Source organism: Podarcis gaigeae, assembly GCF_964106915.1.
Source record: "Podarcis gaigeae genome assembly, chromosome: 7".
In the NCBI taxonomy this organism is placed as follows: domain Eukaryota; kingdom Metazoa; phylum Chordata; class Lepidosauria; order Squamata; family Lacertidae; genus Podarcis; species Podarcis gaigeae.
Window position 1 is genome coordinate 22,384,336 of NC_139683.1, and position 15,934 is coordinate 22,400,269.

General features: G+C 38.4%; 1 protein-coding gene across 29 annotated transcripts in view; it reads right to left on the minus strand.

Annotated features, from left to right (window-relative positions):
• The window catches only part of RIMS2 (regulating synaptic membrane exocytosis 2), a 348,435-nt gene that overhangs the window by 146,964 nt on the left and 185,537 nt on the right, over positions 1–15,934 (minus strand). For 19 of the 29 annotated variants that reach the window (XM_083748880.1, XM_083748877.1, XM_083748876.1 and 16 more), the window contains 3 exons: positions 5,010–5,140; positions 1,605–1,776; positions 574–727 (listed from right to left, as the gene is read on the minus strand). In XM_083748880.1, coding sequence (XP_083605006.1) covers positions 574–727; positions 1,605–1,776; positions 5,010–5,140 — 457 coding nt within the window. Of the gene's footprint in view, positions 1–573; positions 728–1,604; positions 1,777–5,009; positions 5,141–7,598; positions 7,647–15,934 lie in introns of all 29 variants that reach the window. The other 10 variants (XM_083748886.1, XM_083748893.1, XM_083748874.1 and 7 more) reach the window with 1 other exon arrangement.

Here is a 15,934-nt window from a genome sequence, read left to right on the forward strand (position 1 = left end):
AAAAAAGGGGGGGACTTGTAAACAGTCAAGAGTAATTTTTGCATAGAACTTTGTTTATATGGGGGCAGATTCAAAAATGTGACTCATACCCCTGCAGTCTGAGGTAGTATAATTGACTGTATCACTTGAGGATTTCACGTCCTCGTTCTGCTCAATTTGTGTGTGAGGAAATCACATATAGAAGCAGAAGTCTCATTTAGGAAAGTTGCATTAGAGGTAGATTAACTGTCTGTTTAGTAATCAAATTTCAGCATATCATGATTTGAAGCATTCTATTCTCCTGCAGATGTTTGTGCATGAATCCTCAAATTATATATATTCACCATTATGAAGTGCGTATTAGCTGTTGCAAAGGCTAATGAATGATATACGAAATACATTATATCAACATTTTTCATACATGATTGTATGGCTATGAGAAGGAAAAGAAACCAGGGGAGGCAAGCATGACACTCCATCAATAAAGTTCAGTAAAAATACTGAAATCAAGAAAAGATCAATATTTACAGATGCTGGTTTTTCATTGTATTCCACATAGAAATTAATATGCCTTTAAGAGAACAGAAAACCTACTTTGCAACCTTCGCGTGGGACTCTCTCCATGAAGCTGTCGGCGTGGCAAATACGGTGAAGGGTGGGGAAGTGGCAATGAGGAGACATCATGTGTCTGAAGTTTGTACCAATGAGGCTCATCATCCAGCAGTGCTGTTTCTAATTCAATTAGAATCTAAAAAGAGAATAAAACATGTCACAGTGCAAAGCACCACTTGCACCATAAATGTTTCATAAAGTCTACATTACGTTGTAGTCACATATTTCCAGCATATCGTGAAAATTTAATGGCCACTTTAGTTTCATAACAAATCTCTGTATTAGAAATCAATACGAGGAACAATGCAGTAAAAATGTGTTTAGGTTAGAAAGAGTAAATGTGACTAAAAGTGCAACCTATCCTCAAATTACCCCAACTAGATGAGGATTACTGATGTTGCCAAAAATTGTATTTATCTAGCTCAAAAACTGAACTTAATTACAAATTGAGCACTATATTCTCAATAAATTATTCTCTGGCTTAGAAAGTAAATTGAGTTTCCGGTTAGATTACTGCAATGCATTATATGTAGAGCTGACTCTGTAGATGGCTTGGGAACTTCAGCTGGTGTAGAATTTGGCAGCCAGATTGCTCACTGGGGCATGATGGTTTGAGCATATTACGCCAATCCTGGCCTGACTACACTGGCTGCCAATTAGTTTTGGGGCCCAATTCAAAATGTTGGTTTTGACCTATAAAGCCTTAAATGGCTCAGGAACGCAATACCTCAAGAACCATCCCTCCCCATACAAACCAACCTGGACCCTGCAATCATAATTAAAAACAAGTACATTTTACATTAAATAATATAAAACTACCCATGACAACATAACACAGGACCACAGAACAGAGCAGCAGTTCACAGAAATGCAGAACAGGAGAAGAAATCTCAGTGGCTGTTTATGTCAACAAACCCACAGGGTTACTCTGCCCAACAAAAATTACATTAAATATACTTTTGATTCCCCCCCCCCAACAACTCTTAATAGTCTACTTAAAATGCTTTGAATACCTCTCCTAAAAATTCACTTTCTTCCTCACGAACACGTGCTTGGTCCCAAAGAGTAATTTCCAACATTCGTTCTCGAAATTCTCTCCGATGAACTGGAGAATAAATGAATGTTTGGTTCCATTTGGGCTCCAATGTTTTCTTTACTGTTTTTGTTCTTCTTTTGTTCTTATCACTGTAATTGAGAAGTATAGATTAAGTGTTGCTATTCCATTGAATATGTGATTTATAAAACAAATGGCTGCCAGAAGAAGATTACAAAGGCTTGCTTGAGACTTGCCTTCAGAAAGTTCTTTGCAAATATATACAGCAAATACAAATGAATGCTCACAAGGCCCCAATACTTTTCTTTATGTAGGCATGTTCCTTATATTGTCTGAAGTAATGCTTTTAGGCTGAAATCCTTTGAGTGTTCAATGGGGCTTACCCCCAGTTAGTGGGTTCTAGCCAAATAAACGAGAGCAAATCCACTGAAATTAATGTACCAGTACCTATGTTAGTCATGCCTATTAGTTTCATTGGGACTACTCTGAGTACGACTAACACTTAATGCAACCCAGTGTGCAGGGTAGCCCTCCAGATGTTTTCAGATTCCAAATCCCAGTATGTCCAAACACCATAGCCAATGGTCAAAGGTGATGGAAGTTGAGTCTAGTAATATCTGGAGGGCAGCACATTGGCTGCCCTAGTGTGCAGGACTGTATATGACTGTGCTGTTAATTTAATACTGCATAGGATTCTAGTGTTAGCTTCATATTTCAGGCACAGGCCAGTATCCAAATAGCGTTTTTACACATATCTAATGACACTATTTTACTTGTTTCTTGAAGCAGCAGACTCAGGTGACATACTAGATACAATTAACATTCCAGTTCCAAAAATGGTTTGCCATTTGGCACTTGGGAGTGCTTTTTGAGAAATCCAGTGCGAAATCCAGGTATGCAAAACTAGTGTGCAGTCCTTTGGATCCAATCCTTGGTCTAGTTGTTTACACAATGAACATGCTCATCTTTATCTCTTTATTTGTAGGGTAATTTTCCACAGAACTGTGCCCAAAGTGGCTTACAACATTATTGCAGAGTAAACTTTCATGCGTAAGTCCACATAAAATGCAGTTAGTCTTTAAGGAGCCACAGAACACTCTTTTAGTATTATTGTAAGAGATGAACATGGTTCTTCCCTACTGAAATTGCTAATACACCTATGTATAAACTTCTGCTAAGTTTATTTTTAAAACAGCAGCTCAAGACAAGGTTTATTATCACTGGCACAACTTAATCTAAGTTGATAAAAGAACTGGCTCTCTGGATCTTACCCAATAACAGAATCAAACAACTTACTTCAGAGTAGCTCTCTTATTATCACTAAACTCCTTTGGAATATGTGGATTTTTTAATGTAGCCTTAATGACTTTATTTTAGACACTAAAGATTTGTTTACTTTGGAGAATTGAACTAGGTTATATTGGACAAGTTTCTCCTGTATAATTTGTTTAGTCAGAACTTCACAGCCTCACCTAATTAAATGCTTGAGTTGTTTAATTGCACTTTATTTCTAGCAGGTTATTTTTCCATATAAAAGAGATTTATTTTTGCCTACTAAGCTTATTCGGGGGTGGGGGAGGCAGGGGAGAGACTGCTTCACTGTTAGAAGAAAACAAATTCAATAGAACAAGCTACTTTTACTTTTGAACTTGAAAGGAAACACCCAGAGTAATTAAAGGAAAACATCTACACTATTTGCCTTAAAAGAAAAGCAACAACTGTGAAAATTATAAAAAGGAAATATGCTGCACTATAATTTCAAAGTATGTACATTCTGGCACTGTCTTAATAATTAATAATAAACAAACTGCATTTCTTCTATACATACATAGTATACATATATGATACACCTACAGATGGTAAATTGCTTGGAAAAAATGCTTTCTGATAAAGATATCATAGCAGTGCCTTTTAACTAGCCCACTTTTAAAATATATTTTGGAGGGGGGTTATATGAACACCGACAGCATATTGCAAACTAGTATCAAAATTACCACAAGATTCAAAAACAAAATGTCATAATTTTGTCTCATGTTTAAAATGCCTAATTTGGATAGTTATAAGAATTCATAGTTGGTTGAAAATTGCATGTTCCGAGAAATATGGATAGTTCTAAAAAACTGAAATCACATGCAAAGCAAAGCAAAGCAGGAAAACATCTAAGTGACCCTGTGCTCTTCCATTTTTTCCATTTGCACAAATATCTCTGCTTAGCCATTAGAATGATTCTCCCTCTCCTCCCACACCGCATGCTGTTCAAGGGGTCATTCTGACTCTCTCCAGATACAATTTCAGGGCATGTGGGGAGAAGACAGGTGGGGAAAACCCTACTGAACAAGCAGAAGTTCTTACACAGGGCTTTCAGTGGCAGGGCTGGTTAGATTAAACCCTACTACAGTTAATGCAGTTATACAAAGTTATTTTTTTACTGATCACTGACCATAATAAAGAGGTTGATCAACTGATGGTTATATAAATAGGGAATTACTAAGATTTGGCATCTCTCCCCCTCCTGCCACAATTTATTTCTCTTGATCAAGTTTCTCTTGGGCTTTAGCAAAAAGCACTGCCAAATCCAAGGTGTTCGGACTCTTGCAGCGGGTTCAAGGCCAAAGGGACTCCACTTTCTCCCCACTGCTTCAGCTCTGGACCCATAACAAAGATCATCAAGCATTCCATCTGCTCAAACTTCTTCGATGACTTCAAGGTCAGATAGCAGACATGGTCTTGTGCTTGCTGAAGAAAAACAAGCAGTAGGCCACTTGCATTCATTCTGCCACTCACATTTCTAACTCCACTAGGAGGGCAGTGTGCATGTGCAGCCTTTACCAATCTAGAAAGCCTGTAGGACAGCGAGGGGTTTTTTCTGAATCATCATATTTTTCTGCCACTAAAGACCCTGTAAAATATCTCTGTAACTCTCAACATCCACTCACAAATTCTCATTAAGGGTTATGGAAATATATAAGATTGTTTATTGGGTTAACCAGGATTACTGCAAGCTACCACCACAGTCAACATTCCTTTCTCAAATGTCTGAGAAAAGCATAGTTATTATGACTTAGATAAACAATGGTAATCTGAATAGGCACATCATTCTGTGTATTATTATTTATCTTCTCCTGCTTAAAAGTTTCAAAATTTATTGACCATCATTAATAAGATCATCATTTATTTTTCCCTGCAAAGAAGCTAACCCTTACAACTTCCTCAGATATTTGATCAGGTGTGCTCCTTGTCTGGGATTTCTTCTCTGACAAAAATACAGTAACTGAGATATTATGATCAATACTAGTTACCAAACATTACTATTTTTTCACAGAAATGTAATTTAAAGTAGTTAAGCCTTTTTTTTTCATCCTACCTTCTGTCAGGAAGAAAGTAAATCTTAACATAGGGATTCCTCGGCCTCCCATCTTCCCTTGAAGGAAGATCCTTTGCACCCAATATTGTGACTATCAACTGGTGACCAACCTTGTCATACCACAGTTTTATCTGTAAAGAGAAATTATAAATTAGTCAATCTACTTCTTTCATAATACAGTTATCCTTAAAAGCAAATGTAACTTTTAGACTTCCACTGTATCTGTTTTACTATTACAGTATAGGTAAGTTCATGGCATTCTAATTTGTAGCCTTAAGGCCCAAAATGATAAATGTGATGAAATTTATTTTGTATGTATAATCTGTTTAGCACTACATTACATATGTAAAAATATGCAAAATTGTTTACTTTTGTTATGTATATGCTGTAGATGTGCATGTGTGGAGCAACAGATATCCTAACATTTTTATATGCAATATGAATTCATGAAAGACTACTTCAGATTTTGATTAGTATATGTAGAAAGACCATGAAATAAAGTTGTGTACACTACAGACCTGTTCACATTACAGTAATTGACCTGTTAAGGCATTTTACATTCAGTTTACAGAAGTCTTCTACATGCAAGTATATGGCAACCAACTTACTACTTCAACTCTGCACTGTACTTAAAGGTAATATGGCATTCACTCAGCCTTTTTTATTTCAATCTTTATAAAACAAATTCATCTCCTAGATTTGGAATAGCTTACAATTCCTGAAAAAAACTAACCAATAGAATGGGGAGATGACAGAACGGAGGTATTTAAGACTGAGACTATCATCTGGTGATCTATGATTATTATTCTCACATGTCATTTGCCATTTGCTTCGTTTTGATGGAAGCAGGAACTTTCTCCATAGTGCTGAGCTGTGGCCCACACTCTTTGCAAAGAAAGACTGGCCAGCTTGTCAGGGCCATGCCATTTCGTATTTACTCAAAACAATGCTAATTCATTTAGATATACCTTTAAATGTAGCAATAATTTTAGGAAGTTATAATCGACTAAGAGCGTTTACATTTGTAGAAAATCAAGAAAATGCTATATTGGTTTCTTGATTTCTATTTCAATGCAGATAGGATATCCATACTGCTGAGATGTAGTCTGATTTGAACGATATTGTCAATACTGGCTAGATAACTTTGCATTACACAATGGGACTTCCTCTCCTTGCTAACAAAATCTGCTTCAGGGTTTGTCTCAATTCTCTGGAGTAGATTTTTTAGGTGAGGGGTGCAGTTGGAGGAAAGGGAGGGGGAGTGCCGTTGAGCAAGTGGAAGTCTATTCATGCAACACTAGATATCACCCATTATTTTTTAAGATTCTTTTCCTTCGATCGGGATTTTAGTTAGGGAGCAGGAGCTTGCAGGAGCTGAACTGGAACAGTTGTCTGAATACATCTTGATTAAGATACATCTTAGCATTCCCCCATACTGTCCACCCAGCACAAATTAACAAAAATTCTGTTATGAAAATGTTTGCAAAAACATGCCCTTATTTTTATTCTGAAATAATAATTTTGCATTTTAGTGACATAATAAATTCTGAGAATGTTATGAGGCTTAATGCTAGCCAAAGAATTGAGAACGCATTAGGATTTGCATGTAGACTTGACTCTCTGTCTCCCATTAAGTTCTCTGTGGCCTGTTTCATGTGGTTATCTTTTAAAATAATAAGTGCTTTCCTTTCTAAACAATAACAAAAACTATAATTCATGTAACTCTGAACTTTCAATTTTTATATTTTCTTAAGCAGTGAAATAGCATGAAAAGAATAAGCTTATACAGCATTTATACAAATGATGAGCATTTACACAAAAATATTTTATAACAAAAGCAGGTAATGTTCTCTATACAAAAATATAAATAAAATGGTAAGCATGCAGCAAAGCAAGATAAGCATTATGACATTCTTACAACCTACAGTTGGGTTAATCTACAGTACCTTAAGGGATTCCTAATGAAAAAAGGCAAACAACTTGTACCCAAATAAGATCAGAATATAGTCATCCCTAGTAGTAATGGGAAATTATTTTGTAATCATTATTGGTTTTAATATTTCAACTAATGTGTCAAAATGCAAGCAAGGTACACATTCCTTAGACAAGGTACAAATTTATTTGCCCGTCTTCTGCTCAGGGAACTACTGTCATTTGGAAAATGCAAAAAAGGAAATTTTGTAATGAAAATGTGTGATTTAAAGAGACACCAAACTTGATACAATGAGGCCAAACATCCAAAGCATAAGATCAACTAATTCTAGTTCAAGGTATGTAATTTATGTAACACACAGTTATTATCATTGCTGAAATCTGTGCTTGTTTAATTAGATATAGAAAAAAAGTAAAACTAAAAACTAGTTGTCTCTTTAAATTTTAGTTTAGTACAGTATTCTAATCACCATGCAGTTTCAAGCTGCTCACAAGACAATATGAAATTTGTTAATATGGCTTGAAGCAACACATTAAAATTAAAATGGGAAAATGGATCAAACTGTGACATTTCCCTACTATGCATTTTCCAAGTCAAACAAAACGTAGGAGAGGGGAACACAACTTTAGTTTCTGTCAGGCAGATGAAGCCTTTACCTGAACCCTAGGAACAAAAGGCGCTGTTCTTCTACTAAGGCTTTGGCTCTGGTAAGCAAAATTAAAGAAAAAGCAATAAAACAAAACCAAAAAGACAACACGCTGGAAACTAAAAGACCAAAAGTAAAACAAGGACACACAACTTTAATAAAACACTGCTTTACACCACGAACAAGTTTATCTAATGAGAACTGTTAAATATGCAGTGCATAAATAAAATCTGCAATTGCATTATTAAAAAACTAAAATTCATGTATGATCCTCCACCAATCATACTTTCAACTGAATAAGAAATAACACAACCTGCTTCACATAGTGAGTGGCTTGCATTAAAAGCTGCCTTATTTAGAAGAGGGAGACATTTGTCTGTGTGCAATGTCGGTTATAATAAGTTAAGACAGTGGTGGGAACCTGTGTTCCCTCCAGATGTTGTTGGACTCTCATCAGCCACTGGCAGCATAGCTAGCAGTCAGGGATACAACAACATCTGGTGGATCACAGGTTCCCCACCATTAACTTAAGGTATAAAAAACTAAGGTTACAATCCTATACACACTCATCTGGGAGTAATTCCCATTGGACCAATGGGACTTAGTTCTGAGTAGACATGCTCAGGATCGCACTATAAGAAAAACTGAGTGGAATTCAACATGCCACAATTACAAACATTCCACCTGCCCCAGCATATCTGCTTGCCAGACATAATGACCCCCCCCTCCCCCCCGATGCTGTTCTCGGGGTTATCTCAACCCCCCAAGGCAATTTCAGGGGCCACAGGAGGGCGGAATGAGGGGAAGCCCTCTTACACAAGTAGAAGCTCTTGTACAGGACTCGTTAGGTGAATCTGCCCATAATAACCAGTATAAAATGATGTATCAGAGACATAGATGCAATTCATTAGCAGATCTAAGACCATATATTTCATCATTTCTCATCAACGTTTTTCTTTATGGTTTCAGTCAATGGTAATGGGGGGGACTGTGTTTGTTGTAAGCACTTAGCATTTCTAAAATAAAGCTATACTACTCCAAGCTTATCATAATTAGGGGCAAAGCACAGCTAATGTTAAGATTTTCAATGTCTGAAGAAGTAACATAAGACTACTCCTGAGATTATACAGAATGCATTTTCTCTAGCACTGAGCAACCACAGATTGCATGGATTTTAAAACCAGGGTTTCCCTGCATCTTGAGCTTAAAAATAAACCAATGCTAAAGTGGGAAGTGGCAATATAGATATCTGGTTGAAAAGAAAATCATACAATAGTGGTAAATACAGCTGTGAATATATACTCTTCAAAAATATGCTGCATTTCATAGGAGAGAGCATAACAATATTTAAATTTTCTTTTAAAATAAAGTTTACAAGTTGAGTAAGCATTGTGGGGAGAAACAGAAAAGCAAGCACTGTTGGGGTGCTTCCAGGCGAATTTACAGCAGAATCAGTGCTACTCATGCACACTTTTTTGCACCATCCACACAACATTATCATGCTCGAAATGCCAGTCTGTACTTTTTATTGGTTAAATCCAGATTTACCCATCTGATACAAAATCTAATGACTAAAAACAACCTGTTATACACCCACAGTCATTGCTGGTATAGCTAGCCCATTTTAATGGGCAGTTTGTCACCTGTGTGGCAATGTTCTGGTGTATGACCTCTAACACCACATCCTTACTTTCATTTGCTTCTCACCTGAGCAACAGCTGGCCATTTTGTTTACAGTTGACCAAAGGATACCAGGAGCATGTGAGCCTCAATGTGTTATGTCAAAAGAATGGACCCCTCTGCTGTCGTAGCAGTTTCCCCACTTCCCATCCACAGCATTGGGAGGCAGCCAAGCCAATATTTAGCTGCTCAACCACAAGTGGGGGCAGTGGGGGGTCAATGGTTGCATATTTCACAGGCAAAATTGCCCTAGCATCTCCCGGTAAAATGTTGTGGGTCAGTACAGCTGGGAAATGTTTTATTTTACTTAAAGCATTTCTATTTTGCTCTTCAATTTCCAAAATTCCTAGAATGTCCTATAAGAAAAGTGTAAAAAGCAATACAAAGTGCATATATTATGGGGAATAGAATGTAAGCTGGGTGGTTAATGTGAAGAATCAGCAATTATGCTCATTCACTGGGTCCCTGAAGAGTGTGCAGATAATCTGTCTGCAAGGAGAAAATTCCACACATTTCCAAGTCAATGTGCACCTATCAACTGGCTCATAGTGGTTCTGGTCCTTGAACTCCAAGGGAGGGCTTCTTTCGGAGCAGCCTGTGACTTGCTGCCTTTTTCATGGTAAGCATCCTTATTCCCAAAATAATATCAGGACTGTACTTCTAACTCAATTAAATGCTTCTTAATTCATCTCCTTTTGCCCTCTGCCTGACCAGAAAAACTGGTTTCAATTTAAGGTTCTTTCTTGGATGCAGATGATGATGGTTACTATTTAAATTTGTATACCGCACTTTATCTGAAGATCACAGGGCGGTTCACAACACTCAAGATACATTGCAGATCTCACTAATAAAGGTTGTTTTGCTACACTTGCTAATTAGTTGTCCTTCAAAATGTGCTATATCAACATCAAAAAGAAGAATCAGTTTATATTGAGTATATTTGAGGAATGTTAGTCTATTTACATAGCCTGTGTGTATGGATAAACCCCAAAGTAATTTAGTTGTACCAACAGAGAAACAAACATGCTTTGAAATGGTTTAAAGTTTCATTACAGTCAAGAGTGCATAAATGTTGTGAAGTAAATAATAAAATACATGACCAAATGGATTTTACATTTTGTTGTAAAATGCATACGCTGGTAAATAAACTGTACAAAAGTATTCTGAATAGGATTAGCTCTAGTCCTAATCAGAGCCCCATCTGAATTCTTTTTGACTTCATGATAAGGCGAATATTTTTCATAACTATTGCTTATGCTAGCAAACCAACAATACATTTCTGTTCGTTTCTTGGAGATCAGTACATTGCTAGTAGCTCTTCTGACATTACAGAGCAGTTATATAATTTTAATTCATTATGAATATTTTCTTCTTTACTGATTATTTTTCCTCACACTTCTACAAAGATTCAAAATGAGCCAATGCATTCAATAAATAAATAAATAAATATGTAAGAATAAGTATTTGAATCTAATCAACTAATTAAACAATATAATCCCTTCAAACCACAATAATCATCACCACAACACCAGCATCTCGAGATTAATTCTGGTCACTGAAGGTTTGCCTTTTGAAAAATGTCAGGAAGAAATTCCACAATTACGGACAGGATCTCACACAATAGTACAGAATTGGCTCAGTTTTAGGAGGTTATGACAGTAGAACAGAGCGCAGAATTGCTCTATTAAGTGTGTATATAGCTGAAGCAATGTCAGCTTTTAAAAACAAAACCAGAGGTGTACATTTCTTCCAGGAGACTACAGTAATGTGCTTCCAGATAAGCACTTCACAGTTAGGAAGTCATCACATACTGTGTTCACTACAATTTCTGAACAGTTTTAAAAGTCAGTGCCAAGTGGAACAACAGTCTAATCCCCAAGGTTACAGAAAGCTGCCTTATCAGACTAAATTAGTGAAAAGACCCTTTGCCAATATTGTAGTTTCAAGTATCATGAGAAATCCAAGAGTATGCAAAGCAATAATACAAGCCCAGATAATAAGAAATCAAAATATGAGTATTTCTATCATTCCTGTGTTTCTGGCTTTAGTTTCTATTAAGCTTATCTACATGAACACCCACCCCCCTTCGGCCGCCCCTTATTCTTCAGATTTTTGATGGCTGCCAATGGGTGACAAAGTTGTTTTCACCACTTTTTATGTCAGTCATTATAGATGAACAGCATATGTGTCAAAGAACCACTTGGAGCTAAAAGATTGTCTATCCACCATCTGTGTTTTCAGGTTGAGCCTTCATAACAGAATTGTTCCACACGTGTTGGTAATTTAACTGTTACAGTTATTTAAAACTTTGTTTATACATCTCCCTTGCAAGGTTCTTAATGATGGCCTACAGCAAGTTTTTGCCTGAACCACAAGGAAGGAAGAGGGAATCCAGTGACTCACTTGTACTCAAGGGAACAGTGCACAGTTCATTTGTGGTTCCTGAATACAACTGCAGCATATGGGTCAGATGAAAAAGAATGCAGAGTTGTGAGTCATCTAAATATTGACTCCACTTCCATATTATGCAAGATTTCCCCAGCTGAACAGTAGGATGAGCAAGATGGACTCCTGCAGTACTTCATACGGCAAATTCCTCTGCAACCACCCCCTGCAACCTTTTGAGACATTTCTGCTAGGGCCGACTCGAACTAATCATTTAATGAAAACCACTTGGCAGGTCTCGACATCAACATGTTGATATTTCAATATCAACACTGTTAAAAGGTATCAAAAAGTCCGAGTGGACAACATCAACATCAGGGCAAAAATCCTAGACCAAGGCCACAACTAATTTCAGTCTGCGGTGCACCCAAACCTACTGCAGAAGACAAACCAACAGTATCAGTAAGGCCACTTCCCCAGAATAAAAACTGATTCTAATAGGTTTTATTCAGTGTAAGCTAGAGGCGCGCCAAAGGCACTTTAGAATATTCTTTGGTATAGAACAGGGACTTGGGAGGAATGAAAGGTTTTACAAAACTGCTCGCAATGCATTTTTTTGCTACCCCTGTTGCCTGTTCATATGGTCCTAACAGCAGAGGTTACTCTTTCCATTGTTGGATCCTGGCAGAAGTTATATTTTGCTCCGCTGGGTGTTGTTTTATTCAATATTTCTGTCATAAGACATCAGAATGAGGGTAGGAATCACTACCTTCTGTTCCTGCACTCACTCTGATTTGGCTTCATGATGATGCCATGCAGAATCTGGACTTGCTCTGAAATGCTGTAGATTCCATATAAAACTCAGTCACGTTAATGATTTTATACCACTTCAGCTCATTTCAAATAGATATTGCAGAAAAAAATCCTCCTGGATTTTTAACTTTCTTCTTGAAAGGGCTAGTCTTTATAAAACATAGGGCATGATCAGCCAAAACTAAGTATTGGAAGTATTATGCATTTGTTTCAATTTCTCCTGATGAAATAAATAGGTCTTAGAAGTGTTTAAATAAAGCTGGTTGGAACATACACTTTTTATCTTTCCAAAAATATATTCTGTCAGGTGGATTATAGTGAATTAAAGACAATTTGTGGGACACACGTGCTAAGAGAAACTTAAAAACACACATCAAGTTTGGTCTTTAGTGACCAAATTAATGGCTGTTTGAAGAAAAAGTGTTAGGGACACCTGAAAATCACTACACTGCCTAATGGGTGGGATACTTTCACTATGAAATGCTCTTGCACTGGTAGCCCAAAAGATACAACAACATAGCAAATTAACATTGGCTGTAGTGACAGATGGTACTGTAGTAGTGGAACCCCTGTAACAGGGGTAGGGAACTTTTTCAACCCAGCAGGCCAAGATCGTATCACCACAAGCCCCACAGGCCAAGTCTGCCAGGAGTGCATGGCCATCACCCATCACCTGACATCATAATCACATCAGGTGACAAAAATGCTACTGAAACAGCTTAGAAATGCTGTGCAGGCAAAGTGCAGTCCACACTTTTACCTGACTCCCACCTGATGTCACACAGGATGACATAACAGGGTAGATGCGTGTGGCTGTGGGGGAGAGAGAATGATCTCACAGGCCAAATTAGGATTCCTGCTACACCTAGTCAGGCCTGTGAATGGAAGGTTCCTCATCCCTGTCTTGCACTGAAGGAACATTGCCAGAACCAGGGCAAAATCTCAGTGGAATTGGGGGAATGATGGAGGAATAGCAAAATTTAGTCCAGATACTATGCTCAGGTGAAGGTCTGGTGCAAGCCCCAGCAAGCCCCAGCAATGACAGGATGTTATACCTGCAGAAAAGGTGATACAAAACACTCACACTAAAGTCAGTGTGAAGGCCCAGATGACTTTCCTACCTCCTCTCCCACTGTCCTCAAAGTCACAATGGGGAAATAGGATTTTAAGTAAATCAGCAGCAAGTCATGGCACACCAGCTGATCACCCTCCAACTAGGGAACACAGTACACATATCAAGAAGCATGGACTAGTGTTATATTAAATTTTCCATGTTTAGAAAATTATAAGCACAGAAGGGAAAACCTAGTGATGGAACACATTGTACAAAAATGGGATCACTTTAACAAGAGGTCAGCAGCCAGACAAAACATATATTGTAGATGAATCACGCTTATAGTTAACAGGTACTAAACGTATCTGTCAGGACTGCCGCTAGGTCCCAGCTCACAGAGGACCAACGCCCAGTGGATATTATATACAAAAGTCTTTATTGAAGTTTAGTTTCCATTTCCAAGCTCTGGGCGCGCAGACCCACGTCTTAACGCTAGACCGGCTAAGTCCCCTCTGACTCACTGCTCCACCCACACCAGTTTAAGATTCTAGCCCGGCTCCACCTCTTGCGCTGCTCTTTCCTGCGTTGGGTCCTTCTGCCCTCTGGGGTTCCCTCCTTCCTGGACTCCTCTGACGCGGAGCCTCCTGAGTCTTGCCCCTCCCTCCGGCGGGCTTTAGGACCTGGCTCCCTTCCCGGGCTCCCCGCTGTGCCGCGCTCCTGTACATTTGAACTTGGCGCGCGCGCCCAGCCGGTGACTTTCCTTCTGACCGTTTCCCCGCTTCCTGATGTGGGTGTTGCCAAACCTGACTCCTCTCCTCCCTCTGGTGGTGAAGACACTGGTCCCGACTCCTGGGACTCCCCCTCCCCACTGCGCTCTGGTGGAGACGCTGGTCCTGATCTCCAGCTGCTGCTCAGGGACTCCCCGCTGGCCCCTCCCTCTTGAGGTTTCTCCCTTGGAATCTCCCTTGCTCTGGCCACCGGCGCTCCCTTCTGTGAGTCCTCCGATTCGCTAGAGAGGCTTGTGGAATAACTCTGGCCACTGTCACTGCCTGCGCCCCCCTCGTACTCCTCCTCCTCACTCTCCATTTGCTCCCCCTCCTGTGTCTCTCCTTCTGAACCCCTGACAGTATCAAAATAATTTAGAGATAAACGCCAACAAGGAACCTCAGCCCTACTTTTTGCAAACAGTACTGAAAAGACAAGGCACCCAACACTGATAAGCAAGAGAAGGAGGATCACTAGTGAGAGAAACTATGCAAAACAGCATGACTTCTACACACCCTTCATCCATTATTTTCCTTGCGAAAAAACACATGTGTGCACTCAAATACCCATAACTCACCCATTTTGGGAATTGAAATACAACTATCCTTCAAAATCTGAACTTTTCCAAAATTTGTATTGTACTTCTCTAGCCAACATGTACAAAAACACATATGTTAGGTAAAGGTGTGCAGAACATGGATACATTAGTTAAAATAATCAAAAATGCATTATTTGGGGGGAAGTTCCTTTAAAAATCTATTTATTAGCCAAAACTGCATAAAAAATGTGTGTACAGGAGAAAATCACACTAAGATGCTGCCAAATTTTCATGAGGGTTTTAAAAAATCAATGATAACAAATTGCTGCAGAGAGACTTGAATTTAAGACTGAAAAATGAGAAATCAAGAGAAACAAACATTTGCAGATTTGTCTACACCAGGGGATAAAATGGATGTGAACAACAGTCTACTGTTTCCTAATGTAGGGTGAGTAAGTGCAGCTTCTCCCTCCAGAGAATTAGGTATTGTTCAAGCTTTTACAATCTGATTCCTATGTCTATTGAGGACTATAATCCATCATGTCAGACCAAAGGGAAAAGTAAGCTATGCTACTACAAGCTAGTTCCAAGAGAATCAGAGTCCTTGTTCTCGTTCTGTCACAGTAAAACTCTAGTGGTTTCAATATAAGCAATGTGGGAAAACACATGGGAAATTATTACTATTATTATTATTGAACAAGAAAATCTCAGTCCCTGCCAAAGTTTCCCATTCTTCAGCAAATCCCAATGTTCTTTGTCAGAACAAGTTCCCGGTGGACTGCACATCCTGCTGCCAAAGAAATTGCCTTCCAATTTCCCTATATTTTGTGTCTTCTCTTGACATAAATACATTCTGTATTCATTCTCTACCTGCTACCAGTTAAACATCAGCACTTCCGAAATTGCTGATCATCATGCTCACACTTTTCAAACTAATATCACTCATTAATATTATGAACTGTTTTACTGGAAGCACTGGTGTAGATTTCAAATGTCACACACTTTTGAAAATCATTTTCGCGCTTCCAAGGAAAAAGAATAGGTTCACAATCGCCAAAATGCTTTGTTCTCTGTGTGAAATCTTGTGCCACAGTGATAATTAGTAGAATGA